Below are 18,645 nucleotides of genomic sequence, written 5' to 3'. Positions count from 1 at the left end.
GTCATAAGACAGTTCCGTTCGACCCCCGTCACAGATGTAAAAAAGCAGCCTAAGGGCTTATTCATACACATATCGGCTGCGTTTTCACAGCCGGCCGATATAAGCAACCATCCAATGCATCAGTTTAGATGGACGATTTTCCAATGTGTAAAAATGGCCGGCCTAAAAAGATTCTGGTTGGCCATTTTTACGCTGGCCGGAAAAGATAGTTCTGGCCAATCCCATAGATTCCTATGGAAGCCTATGAGAGCTGCTAGGAAAGGGAGGTGGGAGGGAGTTTAGCAGCGTCTCTCTGCTAAACTACACCCCTCCCTCCCAATCTCCGCCCTTGCCGTCTGCCAGCAAAGGGACAGGACGGGAGATTAGCACACTAGCTCCAGCCCCGCCCCTTCCTTTTGCCGACAGCCGGCAAGGAGCGGAAAGGGGAAGGGAATTTAGCGGAACTGCACCTGGGCCATCTGAATGGGCACAATAATGGGAAGGAGCCCTACATCACTGATGCTCATCGTAACGCCGGAAAGGACTGTGGTGTACTGTACTTGCTGATAGGGGGAGGATGAACAGTGATAGCAAATTGTAAAGAACTTTTGTGCCTACCAATAATAGCCTTGTAATATCTAGACAATCTTCTCACATTGCTGTTGATTTGATGTATGGAGTAATGCCCTACACCTCATCAGTGTTTGTTCCTTTCTGGATCTAGTCAGTAGTGAACAGCAGGACTAAAGGCCCATTTGGACACAACGATTATCGCTCAAAAGATGTCTTTTGAGTGATAATCGTTGTGTCCATTTACAGCGCAAAGTGATCGCTCAAACGTTGAGCGATCACCTTATGCTCCGAGCAGGGGGATGCAGAAGACAAGCGGGGCCACTTGTATTCTGCATCCAGCTGTTCCCCGCTTGGAGCGCCCGGCTGTTATACTATTTCTTCTGGTATCTTGTGCCGGAACTGTGACTGTTATACAGCTGAGCGCTCCGAGCGTGGGATACGGAAGACAAGCTGGGCCACTTGTCTTCTGCGTCCAGCTGTTCCCCCCTTGGAGCGCCTGGCTATTATACAGCCGAGTGCTCAGAGCGGGGTCTGAAGAACGCAGCTGAACAGCTCTGTTCTTCATACCCAGCTTGTCTTCAGGGAGCGGGATACAGCTAAAACAATAGCATCAGGGTGGACACTCACTTGCGTTTTTCTGAGTTGCTGCAGATTTTATGCAGCTGAAAAAGTCCACAGCAAATTTGCACCATTAGTTGTAGATTTGCAGACAGATTTTGCTGGAAATCCACAGCAGATTGCACCACTTCAGTTAAAAGGTAGCCATACAAATAGAATATTAACTTCAATTGAGAAGATGAAATCTGCTGCAAATCCTCACGAAAGCTGAGGAATATTTCCAGCAAATCAACTATATGTGAATGCACCCTTAAGGCCTCATTTGGACGAGCGTGTTTTTTTTTTTTTTTTTGCACGCCTATGTGCGTGAAAAAAATGTGCTCCTCTCTTATGCAGAAAGCACGTGAACAGGCAAAGTTTGTGCATGAAACTTTGCCTGTTCACTGGAGCAGGTGCTCCATGAAGGTCCCCTCATCACTGAACACTGACAGCACCGTCACAATGTTCAGTGATAATGGGACTCCCCCAGGAGTCTTCTGTGGCAGAGGACTGCGATGCTATCCCATTGCTTTCAATGGGGTCGGCGTGCAAAACACACACTCGTAGGAATGAGGCCCTAACGTCAAATGTTGCAGTAGAGCATATGCTCCTTATGCGTCAGTTGCCACCTGTGTTATTCAGCTGACACCTATTTGCAATGGCTGGGATCTGCCCTATCTGGGCTGTTTAACCACTTATATGCTGCGGTCAATAGCACCTGCTGCATCTAAGTGGTTAGGCACTGCCTAGATATCAATAAGGCACTGCTTCCTGTGTTACCCCATTGACCTACGCCTGGCATGATCGCTGGGTGGCTGTGGCGCAGAGTTTGAAAAGCCTGAGAAGGAAGAAAAATAAAAATCCGTTCCTGCGTAACTACGCTCCATAGCGGTGAACATAGTTGTGCATGCGGCTATCTGAAACCGCCCTAAATGTTAGTACTTTTCTAACAAGTCACACCCCTTGTTCACATTTGATGTCCATGTTTTCTTTCTCTTAGAACATAAAAGATGTGTTGGATAAACTAGGAGAACAAATTGCAGCTATACATGAGAAGCAACCGGATGTGATTTTGGAAGCCTCAGGACCAGAAGCCATACAGATAGGGGAATCACTTACTCAGGTCAATGCAGAATGGGATCGAATCAACAGACTGTTCAACGAGCGTAAGAGGTAAAACTGAGGTGGTGTGCATGCAAATGGTTCGCAAAGAGTTTTTCAAACATTATTATAACTTCTTTTTTCCTGTGTAACTAGTCATATAACTAATCCTAACAATCCCACTCAGGTCAGAGACTTCTTCACTCTTTACTGTAAAATAATGATTTTCTAAAATGGCCATTGTTTTATATTTCATGAAAAGGTAAAGAGAGAGAAAGCAAAAAATATTTACCAAGAACTTGCATACCATAATCTAATCGCTTCTCTTGCGGGTCCTCAGCTGTGACTAACAGTCAACAACACGATTTGCTCCTGCTAGATTGCAGGAGCTTTAATCCTATACTATATTTTTACTATCAACTAGGATTAAAGCCCAAGACCTGCGCTTAGTCCTTAAGGCCTTAGTCACACGGGCGTTTTTTCACGTGATTTGCGCATCGCATGACGGATGCGCATGCGCAAATCGCGTGACCGGCGCCGAAAAATCGGCCCAAAAATCGCCCGAAAATCTGCTCCTAGCCGCGTTTCATTAGAAACGGGCCGGAGCTGTCCAGCGCATTGCATTCAATGGAGACGGCAATACAGCGGCTCCATTGAATGCAAGCGCTGCGGGCGAGTGTGGGATGAATTGTCGGGAAGGGGTTAAATATATAACCCCTTTCCTGCAATGCATCCTGAAAAGTGAAAAAATAAAAAAAATGTATGTACTTACCTGCTCCCGGCAGCTGGAGATCCCGGCGGTCGGCCTGCAGTGGGTGTGAAGGGGGTGTGACTCAGGCTTGCCCCTGATTGGCTCAGCGCTGAGCCAATCAGAAGCAAGTCTCAGTCACACCCATTCATGAATTCATGAATGGGTGTGACTGAGATCAGCCTCTGATTGGCTCAGGCTGAGCCAATCAGGGGCAAGCCTGAGTCACACCCCCTTCACACCCACTGCAGGCCGACCGCCGGGATCTCCAGCTGCCGGGAGCAGGTAAGTACCTACATTTTTTTTATTTTTTCACTTTTCAGGATGCATTGCAGGAAAGGGGTTATATATTTAACCCCTTCCCGACAATTAACCCCGCGCACGCCGGCAGCCCATTGCTTTCAATGGAGCGGCTGTATTGCCGCTCCATTGAATTCAATGGGCAAACATCGTTCTTCTCTGTCACAGCTGTTCCAGCTGTGGCAGAGAAGAATGATTTATCTTCTATATGTTCTCATTGGGGTCGGCGCTGCTGCCGCCGGCCCCATTGAGCGCATATAGAGAAGAGAACAGGAATCGCAGATCGCAGATAGGTGCGATCTGCGATTTCTGTTCTCTAATTTATCGGACGAGCGCATAAAAAGCGCTCATGTGTCCGATACCATTGCAAAGCAATGGTTTTAAAAAATCGCCGGACGCATGCGCATGCGCAAATCGCGGCAATAAACGCCCGTGTGACTGAGCCCTAAGGGTGAAGTCAGATGAGCGTTTTTTTGTGCACACCTATGAGCACAAAAAAAGCACGTCTGATGGAACCATTGGTTCCCTATGTAGTGTTCACATGTCCCTCTTTAACAGGCACAAAATACTTGCACCTGCAAAACATAGGAAATCTGTGCAGCGGCAAGATCCGTGCTGCACGTAAAATATCCCAGTTGGGAGTACCCTCATCACTAAACACTGTGACAGCACTGTCAGTGACAAGGGGGCTTCCCGCTGGGATGAGGGAAATCCCTGCCACAGCTGTGACAGCTGTGGCAGAGGATTGCAATCTTCTTCCATTGCTTTCAGTGAGGCCAGTGCTGCAGCCGGCCCCATTGAAAGTAATGGGATGCAAGCAACCCACACAGTGATTTTTCGGGGAAGGACTTGAAATATAAGCCCTTCCCTGAAAATCATCCCTAGCTGGTGTAAAATATAACAAAAATACATCACGTTCCGCCATTGTCGGGGCTTTGGCGCGTCTTCTCTCTTCCATGCCGGCACTGCTCTGAAGCACTTTCTGATGGCCGATTGAAAATCCCCGCTTCCAGAAAGGGCTGTTCTGATTTGCTGAGCACTCAGCCAATCACAGGCTGAGCGCTGCCTGTGATTGGTCACAGCACTCAGCCAATCAGAGGCAGTGCTCAGCCATTCATTGAATTCAATGTATGCCTGTGATTGGCTGAACGCTCAGCCAATCAGACCCAGCACTTTCTGGAGGCGGGGATTTTGAGGCATTACAGGACATTTTAAGGACATTATAGGACATTTCAAGTTTATCAAAGATGCTATGATACTGCTGTATTGATCTATTAGTCCAATATTTCTCTAATAGAGATTCTAGGTGTAAAGAATAGAATGTGTGGAAATGTTATTTCTGTCCATTTGTATGCCTGGGCATAAGGAGAAACATATTGAAATCATCAATCGTTATTAATTGAAATTATTTAATAATTGGAACTTTTTTTATTTAAGTCGTTTCGACAGAGCGCAGGAGGAGTGGAGGCAGTTCCATTGTGACCTCAATGACCTCACTCAGTGGATAAATGAAGCCGAAGGTTTGCTAAGCCAGGCTCGTACCTCAGGAGGCATTTTGGATTTGGAAAAAGCACAACTTCATCAGCGGGTAAATTACAATACACTGATGCTATCACAGATAACCACACTTTCATGAATGACACAAGATGCAGTGGAGAAAACTGAAAATAGAAAGGTCATAATTGCTTCTGTTTCTTTAGTTATTTAATTTTTTATCTTAAGGCTGGCTTCACACAACTGGATTCCTATTGTGGAATCCACGATCGGTGTCCACACGAAGGATCCACAGCAAATCAAATGCGTTGAAAAGCAAATACTTTTTGGTTTTCGCTTACACTCGCGGATGCAAATTACGTATTCAGAGAGGGGAGGAAAAATTGCAGCTTGCATTTTGCTGCAGACTCCGAGCGCATAGCCTCCATTGAAGGCCGACCCACAGCCCATACACAGTACCCGCGTCATTGCTAAGCGATAGCACAGGAAATACAAATAATAAAAAAAAAAATCTGTACTGTGCATGATCGACGGCGAAATCATGCATATGGAATCTGTCCCAGTCGTGTGAAGCTGGCCTAAACTACATTTTTTTCTTGGAAGTTATGTAGTTATTAGAGGTGAGCGAGCACGCTCGGACAATTCAGTTACATCGCCCCCCCCCCCCCCCCCCCCGCTACCCCCTGCCTCCCCCGCTACTCAAGAAGAGCGATGCTCGCTTGAGTAACTGCCTTATCCAAGCATACTCGCTCATCGCTAGTAATTATGTTTTGATTGCTGTTGCTTATATAGCACTGACATGTTAAACAGTACTGGGGGTCTTGCAATCCAATTTCTTTATTTCAAACCCCCACAGCTGGGGCTAATTTCATAGAAAGCCAGTTTACCTATCAGTATATTTTGGAGTGTGGATGGAAACTTGAGTGCTCAGAGGAAATCCTCATTAAAAAAAGGAGTACATACAAACTTTATGCACGTTATCCTTGGTCCGAATGCAGCCCAATGAAAATCTCCTGACCCACTGTGATTTCTAGGAAGATTTTTATATTTATAACTAGGGTCACTTGACGTGATTGGCTGAGTGATCAAAGCAGGCTGATTTATGCTAAATTAGATCGGATCATCTGGATGCAGTTTTGAGCAGAGAGGACAGGTGTGTTGGCTAACCACTGAAGCCTTGCAGTGCTACAGTTCTAGGTTTGAATCTGACCTTGATGGGGATTTGAGCCTGGGTCCCCACCACTGGAAAGGCCCGTTTACACTGAAAAATGATTGCTCAAAAATCGCTCAAACGACAGTTTGAGTGACAGTTTTGAGCGATCATCTTTTCATAAACCTTTAAGTAGCTAATTAGCTACTTAAGAGTTAAATGCAGGCGGAGCAGGACACTGCTGATAACTCCCAGAACAGCAGCTGCTTTGTATATGCAAACAGCTGTTTTGTTCTTGAAGCTGTCAGCTGGTATCCCGCTGAGCTGATAGCGCTGAGAACAGCAGGAGCGCTGACTGCTGCTTTATTCTATGAGCTATCCCTGAGAGCTCCATGCAGGATACCAGCTGAAATAATGCTATCAGCTGGTATCTCTCTGAGAACTCAGCGTGCGGCGCTGATAAGTCATCACTGACTTTTAGCCTGCTAAAAGTCAACGATGAAGGAATAGTGCATGATGACTGCCCATTTAGACACAGCTATTATGGCTCAAAAGATGGCTTTTGAGTGAATTTTGAGTGATAATCGTTGTGTCTAAATAGGCAGCAGTGCTAAACACTGGGCCTTCAACACCGTTAACAGTGTTCTTCAAGGAGGCCAAAATAGAGATCCAGATTTTTCCTCCTATTGATTTTAATGGAATATGGGATCGGGAGTCCCAATTCACAATTATTTTTTAACATCAGGTTGGCCACTACCTACCCGATTATTTCAAGAATCACTCAACACTATTTCTAACTGGGATGACACATATGCATGTACTGGGATTGTTCTGTAAATTGGTATATGCCATAAACCTACTTTTGGGCTTTTGGTCCACAGGTTGAAATAAATTAATAGCCACATTTCACAATGACATACAATGTATTTAATATATGGAGCGGTTCATGCTTCTTCATGTATAAGGCGCTTCTAGTCCTCTCTGTCCGCCTATACACAGAAATTTATGCTAGGTCTGATGTGGTATACATTTCTGGTAAAATTTACGCCAGTTTCTGACGTAAATTCTATATAAATATGTCAGTCTGAGGCTGCCATACCTCCTCTGACAAGCCACCTGCGTGTTAGGATCGCAGGTGTTTCCCATTGACTTCAATTGGAAACATCGCATCAGACTTGCATGTACAACATACTACATGCTAGTGCCACATGATGTCTTGCAAGGTCCCATTGAAAACAATGGCCAACACGTTCAGAGGGAACACCCAATGATAGAACATGCTGCGTGTGTAGAGCATGTGTGTATTTACCTGTACTTTTTGTGCGCACAAATAGTGCCCTTTGCATGCGCAAAAAAGCACACAGCCATGCTCCTATTCATTGAAACGGACAATTAAGTTAATTAGTTTAATATGTGCTCTTTTTGTGCGCAGGACAATAGGGCCTGCTGCGTATGTTTTTGTGCGTGAAAAATATGCTTATGCGAATGAAACAATTGAAATCAATGGTTTCTATCCACTGCGTAAAATGAGTTTGTGTGACCCAGGCCTACGGAGGTTTCACAATAGATGTGCTAATGATTCATGCAAAAACATTATGTAAACTTAAAGGAGATGTCTCGAGGAAGCAGTTAAATTTTTTTTTTGCCCAGTCCCCCCCATTAAGTACACATTACTAAGCCCCCCTGTAAATGACATTTCTAGCTGGTTCGTACTTACCGTTCCAGCGTTTCAGCAACTTATAAAAGTTTCCTCAAGATGGCCGCCGGCTCTTTCCCCGTCGCTCGCTGCAGCCCGACGTGCGCGCTCCCGAGACGCCGCCAGCTGTGTCTCCATGGCAACCGGACGCATCGCAGCCGCCGACCAGACGCCCCGCAGCCGCCAACCAGACGCCCACCGCCAGGCAGCAGGTAAGGCGCTAGCCCCCGGCTCCCCAGCGCTAGACCCTCAGCCCAGGTGAAGGCCCCGGAGCCCAGCGCTAGTTCCCCCGGCCTAGCGGCAGCCCCCCCCGGCCTAGCGACAGCCCCCCCATCGCAGCGACAGCCCCCCCCCGGCCTAGCGACAGCCCCCCCATCGCAGCGACAGCCCCCCCCGGCCTAGCGACAGCCCCCCCATCGCAGCGGCAGCCCCCCCCGGCCTAGCGACAGCCCCCCCATCGCAGCGACAGCCCCCCCCGGCCTAGCGACAGCCCCCCCATCGCAGCGGCAGCCCCCCCCGGCCTAGCGACAGCCCCCCCATCGCAGCGACAGCCCCCCCGGCCTAGCGCTAGTTCCCCCATCGCAGCGGCAGCCCCCCCCCGGCGCAGCGACAGCCCCCCCGGCCTAGCGCTAGTTCCCCCATCACAGCGGCAGCCCCCCCGGCACAGCGACAGACCCCCCGGCCTAGCGCTAGTTCCCCCATCACAGCGGCAGCCCGGCGCAGCGACAGCCCCCCCCGGCGCAGCGGCAGCCCCCCCCCCACAAATCACTTACCTGGGAGGCTTCTCGGGGCTGCTGGGCTGGGCTTCTCCGCTGGGCAGCTCCAGTTTCTGCACCTTCCTCTAACAGAGGAAGGTACAGAATGGCCGCTGCAGCGCGCTCCCGAGCAGTGACAGCTCGTCTGCGCATGCGCAGAAGAGCTGTAGCGGGGAGCACACTGAAGCGGCTCGTGCTGAATGGAGAAGACCAGACTGCGCAAGCGCGTCTAAAAAAGCATGCTGCAAGCGAATTTAGACGGAACCATGGAGACGAGGATGCTAGCAGCGGAGCAGGTAAGTGGAATAACTTCTGTATGGCTCATATTTAATGCACAATGTACATTACAAAGTGCATTAATATGGCCATACGGAAGTGTATAACCCCACTTGCTGCCGCGAGACCACCCCTTTAATTTAAAAAAAAGTTTAAAAAAATGTTTTTGTACAGAATATTAACAAACGAAAATGACAAATTATAAAACGTAAAACAAAGTAAAACATTCTTTGTCCTTTTATCTTTGGGATTTTACTATTAGACATTTTCAGCATCTGCGAAAAGAACTTAAGAAACTACACATTTAAATGAAGCTAAGTTAAAACCTAATTTCATGGGTGTCATTTTCCTTTTACAGTTTAAATAGATCAAAACCCTTCTGAGAAGAGCAGCGCAAACAGAGTTTTACTAAAGCAGATTATTTTATGCTTCTGCATTTACTTCCATTGTGTTGATGGGCACAGGGATCATAGACACATAGGCCTCAGCAGGTAGCTTTTTTCCCCAGATTCTTCATCTTCTGCTTCATTTTCCCAGGAGCTCGAGGAAGGAATCAGCGCTCACCAACTCAGCTTTACCATTCTCAACCAGAGCGGGGAAGGCATCATACAACATCTCTCCGCCACCGATGGGCAACTCCTTCAGGAGAAACTGACGGGTTTGAACAGACGCTGGAGCGCAATTAAATTTGAGGTCATGGACAGACAGCAAAGGTATGAGGCCTGTTTAGTGAAGATCATTTGTCACTTGCTAGTATAGAAATTATACATTTTGTATCATTTATTACTAGAGATGAGCGAGTATACTCGCTAAAGGCAATAGCTTGAGCGAGCATTGCCTTTAGCGAGTATCTCCCCCGCTCGAGACTGCAGGTTCGGGTGCCAGCGCGGGGGAGCGGTGAGTAGCGGCTGTCAGCAGGAGGGAGCGGGGGGAAGAGAGGGAGAGAGAGATCTCCCCTCCGTTCCGCCCCGCTCTCCCCCGCAGCTCCGTGCCCGCTGCCAGCACCCAAACCTGCAGTCTCAAGCGGGGGAGATACTCGCTAAAGGCAATGCTCGCTCGAGCAATTGCCTTTAGGGAGTATACTCGCTTATCTATATTTATTACTTATTTTACTCATTAACATAACACATACTTATTTGACATCGTCTAAACATTGTGCCCTGTCCCCATCACAATCTATTTTCAACTGTTGATGTGTTTTTGGAGTTTGGAGTACCCATGGAAATCCATGCAAGCATGGATTTCAATGTAGGACCCCAGTGCTGCAAGGCCACCTGTGCCGTCCATTATATATAGCTTTTTACATAGATATCAAGGTATGGCTATACCTTATTTTAGATATTTGATGTAAACTTGAATTTGAGCATACATTATTTCTTAACCCCTTAAGGACCAAGTGCAGTAAATATACGGCCGATAGCAAAAATACGGTGGGGATTAAAGCCTCTGCTGCTGCAATCAAGCAGGAGCAGGTCATGTTATCAACGGTTAGTTACAGCTGACGACCCAGAGGAAAAGGGGGAAGTGATTGTAACAGCTTGTGCCTTCTCCTTTACCGGGTACATAGCGCTCAATGAACACTATGGAGAAAGAAGTGAAAGTGGAAGTGTTTCTTCCACTAAGCGACCCAGTGATCATGTTACTGCCAGGTGCCTCTGTTACAGCAGAGCTGCAGGGTCCTAGCAGACCCTTATCAGCTCTGTTAGGGACTAGTGTCACTACAAGAGATGTTTCTCCCTGTAACTTGGGCTCTTGTGGATGCCTCGGCTACAGTGAAAAAATGTGTAATTAAAAATTTTTTTTAAAAAGACAATGTGAATGACCCCCAGAGGTCTTATATGACGTCATGGGGGATATGGATGGTAAAAAAAAAATAGTTACAAAAATAAGTTTAAAAAAAAAAACGTATGCGCCCTGTAATCAGAAATCATACATATTATATGTCAAAACATCCAAAACCAAATAAGGAATACATTCCCATTCTTTACTGTAGCGCAAATATGCTAATTTAGAAAAACAAGTTAGTGAGAAAGATATTTTTAAAAATCGTCCTATATGTCACGGGAAAAAAAACGCAGCAAAAATAATTTTGGTAGCTAAAGGAAACAAAATAGGGCAGTAAAACCACCACATGGTTAAAATCCCTAAAAAGTGTCTGGTCCTTAAGGTACAAAACAGCCTGGTCCTTAAAGGGTTGAAGTAAGATTGAGACAAAAGTGACCCTTGATTTAACACTCTTACAGTTTTGTAGCCCCTGTCAGTCCTGGAAGGGTTTCTTTTATATAATAGATGATGTTGCATTAATTTATGAGTAAGGTTGTATTCACATTGTCATTTGAAGCATTCACCAGGGGGATTTCCTGACTTTTGATGATGATAATAATAATATAGCATAAACTATTCTTTAAGTTAATATGGCCAACACCTTGACAGAATCCCAACAAACCCCATTAGAAGTCAATAGAGTTCATTATTCATTGGGATCTGTTGTACTGTAGATCTGGCATAACATCATGTCTTCTGCTATAAACAGAACCCATGAAGGAAAGGTGAACACAGCCTTTTTCTTTCTTATTCAAGTTTCACATAGGAATCACTAACAGAACAATCCTACACAATGTATAAGACTTCTATGTGTTTGTGCATTTCCATTGCTTCTAAATTATAGTGCCCCATGGTGTGCCTACTTGCTAATAAGCAAGCTGGGTGTGACTTATGGGTCCACAACTGACACTTGAAGTCTCATTAATGCTATATATACCTAGCACAGAACTATCACTAGATTATGTGATATTGACAAGTTAATGGGACAATCTATTATTTCTTTAAAGGGATTTTCCCATCTCAGATTTTGTGGGATTAACAGAATATGCCATAAAATTCTGATAATTTTGGGTCCCAGCTCTGAGACCCACACCTTTCTTCTATTCTGGCCCTAGTGACCCCAGATGCCCTGAATGTGGAGGCCGGGAGAATGGAAATAGCAGAGCACACTACGCTATGCTGTTTGTTTCCGTAAATCCCATAGGAGTTAATGAGATTATATAAAAAGCACGGGGCTGCAAGATATGCTGTTTCTGTAATAACATAGTTCACTTTGTGTTGTTGTTTTTTGTAGCTTCCATTGAATTCTATGGGAGTTACAGAATCAGTGTAGCTCAGCCGAGTTCAGATATTTCCATCTGCCCCGCTAGCCAGCCACCTAGCATTCAGTAGTGTTTTCATCTTGGCCATGTATGGCCGTGATGGTAACACCCTTTTAAATTGTCACCCAAACATTGTTGCAAGATCGCAACAAGCACATTGCTTTGGTTACTGTGCTGTAAAAGTCACCATGTAGCCCCTGGCCCTTATGTACATAAGTATCACTAAGCATGTGCACATTTCTGGTTTATTCATTCTCATCACATAAAGAACTCTTGCATATGGCAGACTACTGTGCACAGAGCTGCTGCACCTATATGGAGCCACTACATATTTTGAAGCTGTAGACTTTGTGTGCACTTACATGGTGCCTCCACATAGCATTGCATTACTACATCCAGTGGAGCATCATGCATATGTAATTGAAGGCATACAGAGGTACAGTATGGCTTCATAGACTTCTACAATATTACAGAGCTGTACAATTCAAAAATGGTACAATGCCATGATATCACAATTTGCATGCAGACTTATTATTTTATGTCCTCTACTTTGTCAGGTTGAAAGAAGAAAGTCTAGCTTTAACCGACTACAAGAGGAAATTGGATGAGTTCACAGTCTGGCTGGATCAGGCCTCAGATGTGTTAAAAGTGAATCCAGCACTTGATAATGAGGAGAGGCTTAATGGACTAAAGGTCAGACATTCTATGTATAACATGCTGTAATGCCCAATAAGTGGTCAATAAATGAGCAGATAAGTAGCTGATATGATCAGTGATGACCGTTCCTACTGAAGCTCTGTCCATCTACAAAAGAACAAGTTTCATGAGTCTTATCATTACAGATATGATTGGAAAAGTTTTATATAGTTCAATAGAGTTTGTGCAGTTTGATACAAGTGTTTTGGGAAATTACTTCACTCTTGAAGGGAATCAGTCAGCTGGAACATGCTGCCCAAACAGCAGGCATGATGTTATAGAGCAGGAGGAGCTGAGAAGATTGTTATACTGTATAGTTTTATGGTAAAAGATTCATCATAGCTTATCACTTATTCATGAGCTTAGAGGTCCAGTGGGCGGTCCCATCACTGATTGTATACACTGATAGGCCCACCCACTGGACCTCTAAAATGGCAAGTTGAAGGGCTGACGAATGTATATATTTGAGACAAAAGATGTAGCAGCACGAAGAGTAATAGCCAATGGTTGTTTCCACTGTTATGCAACAATTGAATGTTAAATTGCTTGTCACATCATGACTGCAGGTCTGAATTCTGAAAATAGCGTTAATAGTACAATTATATTATGTAAAATTATCTTCCACTGTTCTGTATCACAATATGGCATTCTTGTTGTAATGGTCCATTATAGTGGTTCTAATATACCAATGTACAGATGCATCAGTCTAGGCTGATCTATGTTACAGAGCTAAGTGGTCCATTCAATCCTATGTTCCGGCCCACCCACCTTCATTCATAGTAAGCGGGCAGTTGTTCATAAATGAACGACTGCATGTTTACTCAGACTGATCCGTCGTTCAGTTTTATGCATGCAGAAGCTGTACGATGAATGAGCAGGGAATGAATTCTCGTTCATCATTCAGTCGGGGCAGCTTTTACACTGAATAATAATAGTTCAAATTCCCATTCGATGCAGGAATTTGAACTATTTATCGGCCCGTATAAAGGACTCTAAGGGTGGGTTCACATGGGATATTTGTCATCCACATTGTTGCTTGAAGTAGTCACTACAGCGAGTTGTTGTAATGAACGTACGAATGCCTGTTTGTGTGCTTTTACACAGAAGAATTCTTGTTCCCTTGTTCGTTTTCGTGGTCCCCGCAGTGCACGCCGGCCTGCAAACTGTTGGCTAGTTGATGAAAGATAAATGATTGTCTTTTTTCACCGGATGTTAATCAATCAACCCACAACTATTTTTAAGTGAGCTGGAACTACACGATTGGCGACTACTTAACGATTTATCACTCATCACTATTTTGGTGGCCATATTTACATGGAACTTGCATTTGCATTTGCTTGATCAAGCAATTATTTAGATGATAGTTGTTCCATATAAAATCACCCTTTGGCTACTTTTACATAGGCCAAGTATCAGCCCAAAAAAATCACTGAAACAAGCCATTTTTAATTGATAGTTGTTCCATGTAAACATGGAACCCAATAGGCTACTGAGCGAGAACTCACTTATTAGTCACTAGTCACTTTATTTCAGCTCACTGAAACTGATTTCTCCCTCAGTGTAAACAGGCAGATGTTAATCTTCGAATGACTGCCTGTTCACAATGATTGGAGATGGACAGCCAGAAGAGATCTCCAACGTGCTTCACCTCCATTCACTGAACGACTATCACTCCTGTGTGAAAGCATAGGAGCAATAGCAATTCCATGTAAAACTACCATTAAAGGGGTTTTCCTTATGTGCCACACAGTGATCCAGTGTAACGGGACCTTAAAGGGGTTTTCTCATTACTTAAAATTGCTCCACAACCACTCTGTACTTTCTGGTTGCTGCTGACCAGGACATGTGACTGCTGTAGGCAATTACTGGCCATAACAATGACTTTCTATAGCCAGTTGCTCAAACATTGAGCAGCTCCTGTTTACATGGCCTGATAGTCTCTTGGTTTTCAGTTCTGCTAAAAACCAAACAACTCCAACAAGTGAGCAATTTCGCACTCAGTGCCCTGTCGGCGGCTGTGTGTACATGGGGTGATTATTGACTGAGTTTGCTGTTTCCAACAAAAGGGTACCTTAAGTAACTTAACAAACATTGTAAACTTATAATATATTATCTGTGCTTTTCAGGAGCACAAATAAACCTACTAAGTTATCCCAAGTCAGAAGGCTATCTCAATGCACAAAATAAATTGTTAATTGACTTTTTCAACACTGTTTTACCTGTATACACTCTTTGTAAAAAAAAAAAAATCAAGCCCCCAGAAGTTGTCGTTTTGCTGCAGAACTCGGCATGCAATTCCATCTCAGGCAGATATGTAAATGATGAGAGTTGTGGTGTGATTAGATGGACGGTCTTGTCACCTGAGGCCCTAAAAGTGGTTCCATCCTGGAACTATATAAGGCTCTCAGAGGCTCCTTGTGTGTAGTGACCTCTTCTTCCACTTGTGTAGAGCTTGTTGACCACTGGACGCCTCTACGACGCAGACAAGAGATTTCACCCCGTTACCAGAGTCTGAGAGGGGGCACATTTTTGTAATTGCTCACCACCTGAGCTGTTCTGACCAGACTGTTAAGGAGGTGTTGGGGCTAGTGGATATGTGAGGCTATACATACAAGGTGACCGGGCCAAGAACACTGCCGACAGACGAATACAGGTTTAGTTTGGGCACTGAGGACGGCTGTATTTGTGTCTGGAGACCTCAGGTGAACACAGTTCTGCCTTTGCCATAGAACGGCACACTGACCCCACTGCTGGTGTGATGGTCTTGGGGGCCATCGTATACAGTAGTCGGTCACCCCTAGTAGTGGTACGAGGGACAATGACAGCTCAGAGATATGTTCAGGACATCCTGCAGCCACATGTGTTCCTCTCATGGTGACTTCCAAGAGGCATTTTCCAGCAGGATAATGCTCGGCCGCACACACAAGGGGTGTCACAGGAATGCCTCACCAACATTGTCACACTTCTGAGGCTGTCCGGTTGTCAGATTTATCTCCAATAGAACATGTATGGGACCATCTGGGATGTCAACTTCGACAACCCATGGGTTTGTATTATCTATAGGCTCAGTTACAGCAAATGTGGAACGATATGCCACAGGATACCATACGGAACCTGTATGCCTCCATGCCCACCTGTATCATATTATCCAAGTTAGAGTCAGTACAAACAGGGTACTAGAGCCCCTCCACATCCGGCCATATCACATCTTATATTTAAGCTAGAGGCAGCCCCAACAGGGTATTAGAGCCTCCATGCCCACCCAAATCACATTTTGTATCCAAGCTAGAGGCGGTACAACAGGATACTAGAGCCTCTATGCCCCTGTATCTCATCTTGTATCCAAACTAGAGGCAGTACACCAGGGTACTAGAGCTTTTCTTCAAGGGGGCAGTTTTCCACAATAAATGGTCCTTTTGCTCTAATATTTTAATAATGTACTTTTAGCAATATTGCAATTGCATAGAAAAGCTTTAATTACGCTCTGACAACTTCAAAGGGAAGGATGGGGTGTCGGGGGGGGGGGGGGGGTTGGAGGGGATTGGTTTTGACGTATACATTCCCACCTGGGTATATTTGAGCAGGTGAATTGACTCTCCCTCCTTTGCAGCCATCGTCTCAGGAATTAGCCCTAAACAGGCACAGTTAATCGAGCTTTATTTTGGAATTAGTAAGAATCTCTAAACTCATTACTAAAGTCAATGTTTATATGACGGCCTTTTTGAGTTTCCTATAGTGAGTGCAGCGCGTCCTTATGTTACTTTTGCCAACGCGTATGATTTTAATGTGGAAATAATGTGGAAAAATATCTAACGAGCTTTTTCTTAATAGAAATATTCTTGGCCGTTCTCTAGCTAAGTGTATCTAATTATGTTCATCAGCATATTTCTAAACAGTCGTAGAAATGCAAACTAAAGCTCTCCTGCTCCCCCTTCAGGCATTAAGCAAAGAGCTGGAAATCCAGAGTGACAAAGCCGAGTGGCTGAACCGTGCAGCAGCAGATATATTGGATATGAAATCACTCAGTGCTCAGGACAGAGAGAAACTTTCTTCTAGACTACGGACCGTAAATAATAACTGGGCTCAGGTACGGAAGTATTACATTCTCTCCATTTCTGCTTCCTTACTGCTACTTTTTCCTGTTATTTATATTGCTCTTTGCATGAGAAGTTTTATCAGTGTTGTGGGGACCATTAAAGAGGGATGGGAGGGAGTGACCACTACACTGTTACAACTTTCCTACCAGCATTAGGGTCAGTTTAGGGTTTCCGTCTCTCTGCTCAGTTTTTAGAGGATAGAAACTGAAATAAAGTGGAAACAACAGATCCATTTTTTTCCTCATTGATCTCAATATAGTTTCAAAAAAACATAGAAGCTTCTCATAGCTTCCATTCCATCAGGTTTCCATTATTTGATGGAAAAATAACGCAGATTGTGCTATTTTTTCCATTTTATTGCAATGGGGTTTTAAAAAAAACTGAAAGCAAACTGTTTCATTTCAGTTTCTTTCCTGCAAAAACGCAGCAGAGAGACAGAAACGCCAAACTGACCCTAACGCAGGTTTGAAAGCAGACTAAGTTGAATATTATATTAGATGCCCACCGTACATCTGATTGCAGTTGTCATATGCCTGCATTACGCTTGAGCATGATATCTAATCATTACGCATCGCAAATGTTCTAGTCATTTTCATTCTTAAATAACACCAGCAGGTTTCTGTGTGCCCGTGGATGTTTTGTTGATGTAACATTGCTAATATGCATACTGTCATGCAATTGCTGCAGTAGTTTTGTCAAAAAATGGGAAATATAAGAATGTAGTTCTCAAAGGACGCCATAGGGCTTATTGTCTAGGTGATAGTCACATTTCTTCACTTGATATTCAAACCATATAGATATTGTCTAGGTGCGCTGAGCCTCTATTCTCTCACATCTCCTCGTCTAGCAAAAAGGATTGTTTTTAATCATCAAACAAAAAAAGTGTGAAACCGATTCACCTTGACACTCAACTCGATTTTCTTCAGATTGACATTCAGTGACCATAGACATAAAGTAACACTACATGGCTACAGCCAGCTTCAGCCAAGCGTGAGGACTGCGTGAAGTCTTGGAAAAATGTCTTCCTCAGCACATGTACACCAGTTGCGCAGATTTCCATCATGCTAAAGGAGGGGAAGGATCATGCCAATTGTGCAAATTTTAGCCCTATCTCAAAGACTTTAACTCTCCATTTACATTATCTGATTCCTCGTCTAATTAAAAGTGATCAAGTGGGATCTATGTTGGGCCAACAGGCTCTAGATAATACTATCAAGACGATGTCCTTGGTCTCCATGACTTGTATCGGGAGACTCTACTTATGTTTACTGTATGTAGATGTTGAAAAATGATTTGACAGGGTGGATTGGGATTTCTTGGAGCGACTTTTCGGAGTTTGGGACTGAGCCCAGGTATGCTATGATATATTCTCGTGTTATATCGTTCCCCATCCGTTCAGGTACGGTTTAATGAAAGCTCTTCTTCCCCCTTAGCGATTCTTAATGGGACCAGACAGGGGTGTCCATTATCTCTGCTCTTGTACATTCTCACTATGGATGTTTTAGCTAATGCCTTGAGATCAAATAATTCCATTTAAGGAATTACTTTAGGTGGACGAAAATATAAAATTTTGCTCTTTGATCTCTTAATCAATGTATCCAATCCACAAGTTGAGCTTCTGGTTATTTGAACTTTTTGGACTTCTTAACAACTTCAGAGTGGATGTGCCGAAGTCATAAATATTAAATGTCTCACTTCCCCAAGAGAAAATATCTGATTTACAGTCAACTTTACCATTCCAGTGGTGCTCAAGAGATATTAGCTATTTAGTTGTACGGATGCCCTCAGGCCCCACTGAAATGTATCAACTAAACTTTGAACCTGTTATGCAAAATATAGAAGAAGATCATGGTCTTGGTTTGGCAGGATTAATATGGTCAAAATGGATATCTTTCCTAGGATTCTTTAATTTTTTCCAGACTCTCCCTATAATACTACCTGGACCTTTTTTTTCTAAAAGTACAAAAAATAATGAGTTTTGTTTGTGAGGGATCCCTATCCAATCTGAATCACTCAGTTCTGACTAGGAGGTGAACC

General features: G+C 44.3%; 1 protein-coding gene across 7 annotated transcripts in view; it reads left to right on the top strand.

Moving 5' to 3' along the window:
- Window positions 1-18,645, top strand: part of UTRN (utrophin) — a 701,048-nt gene that overhangs the window by 271,843 nt on the left and 410,560 nt on the right. For all 7 annotated transcript variants that reach the window (XM_066595903.1, XM_066595904.1, XM_066595902.1 and 4 more), the window contains 5 exons: window positions 2,150-2,322; window positions 4,736-4,886; window positions 9,207-9,382; window positions 12,373-12,508; window positions 16,449-16,598. In XM_066595903.1, coding sequence (XP_066452000.1) covers window positions 2,150-2,322; window positions 4,736-4,886; window positions 9,207-9,382; window positions 12,373-12,508; window positions 16,449-16,598 — 786 coding nt within the window. The remainder of the gene's footprint in view (window positions 1-2,149; window positions 2,323-4,735; window positions 4,887-9,206; window positions 9,383-12,372; window positions 12,509-16,448; window positions 16,599-18,645) is intronic.

The sequence above is a fragment of the Eleutherodactylus coqui genome, chromosome 3 (genome assembly GCF_035609145.1).
Source record: "Eleutherodactylus coqui strain aEleCoq1 chromosome 3, aEleCoq1.hap1, whole genome shotgun sequence".
Taxonomy (NCBI): Eukaryota; Metazoa; Chordata; class Amphibia; order Anura; family Eleutherodactylidae; genus Eleutherodactylus; species Eleutherodactylus coqui.
This window is presented reverse-complemented; position numbering and strand designations above follow the sequence as displayed.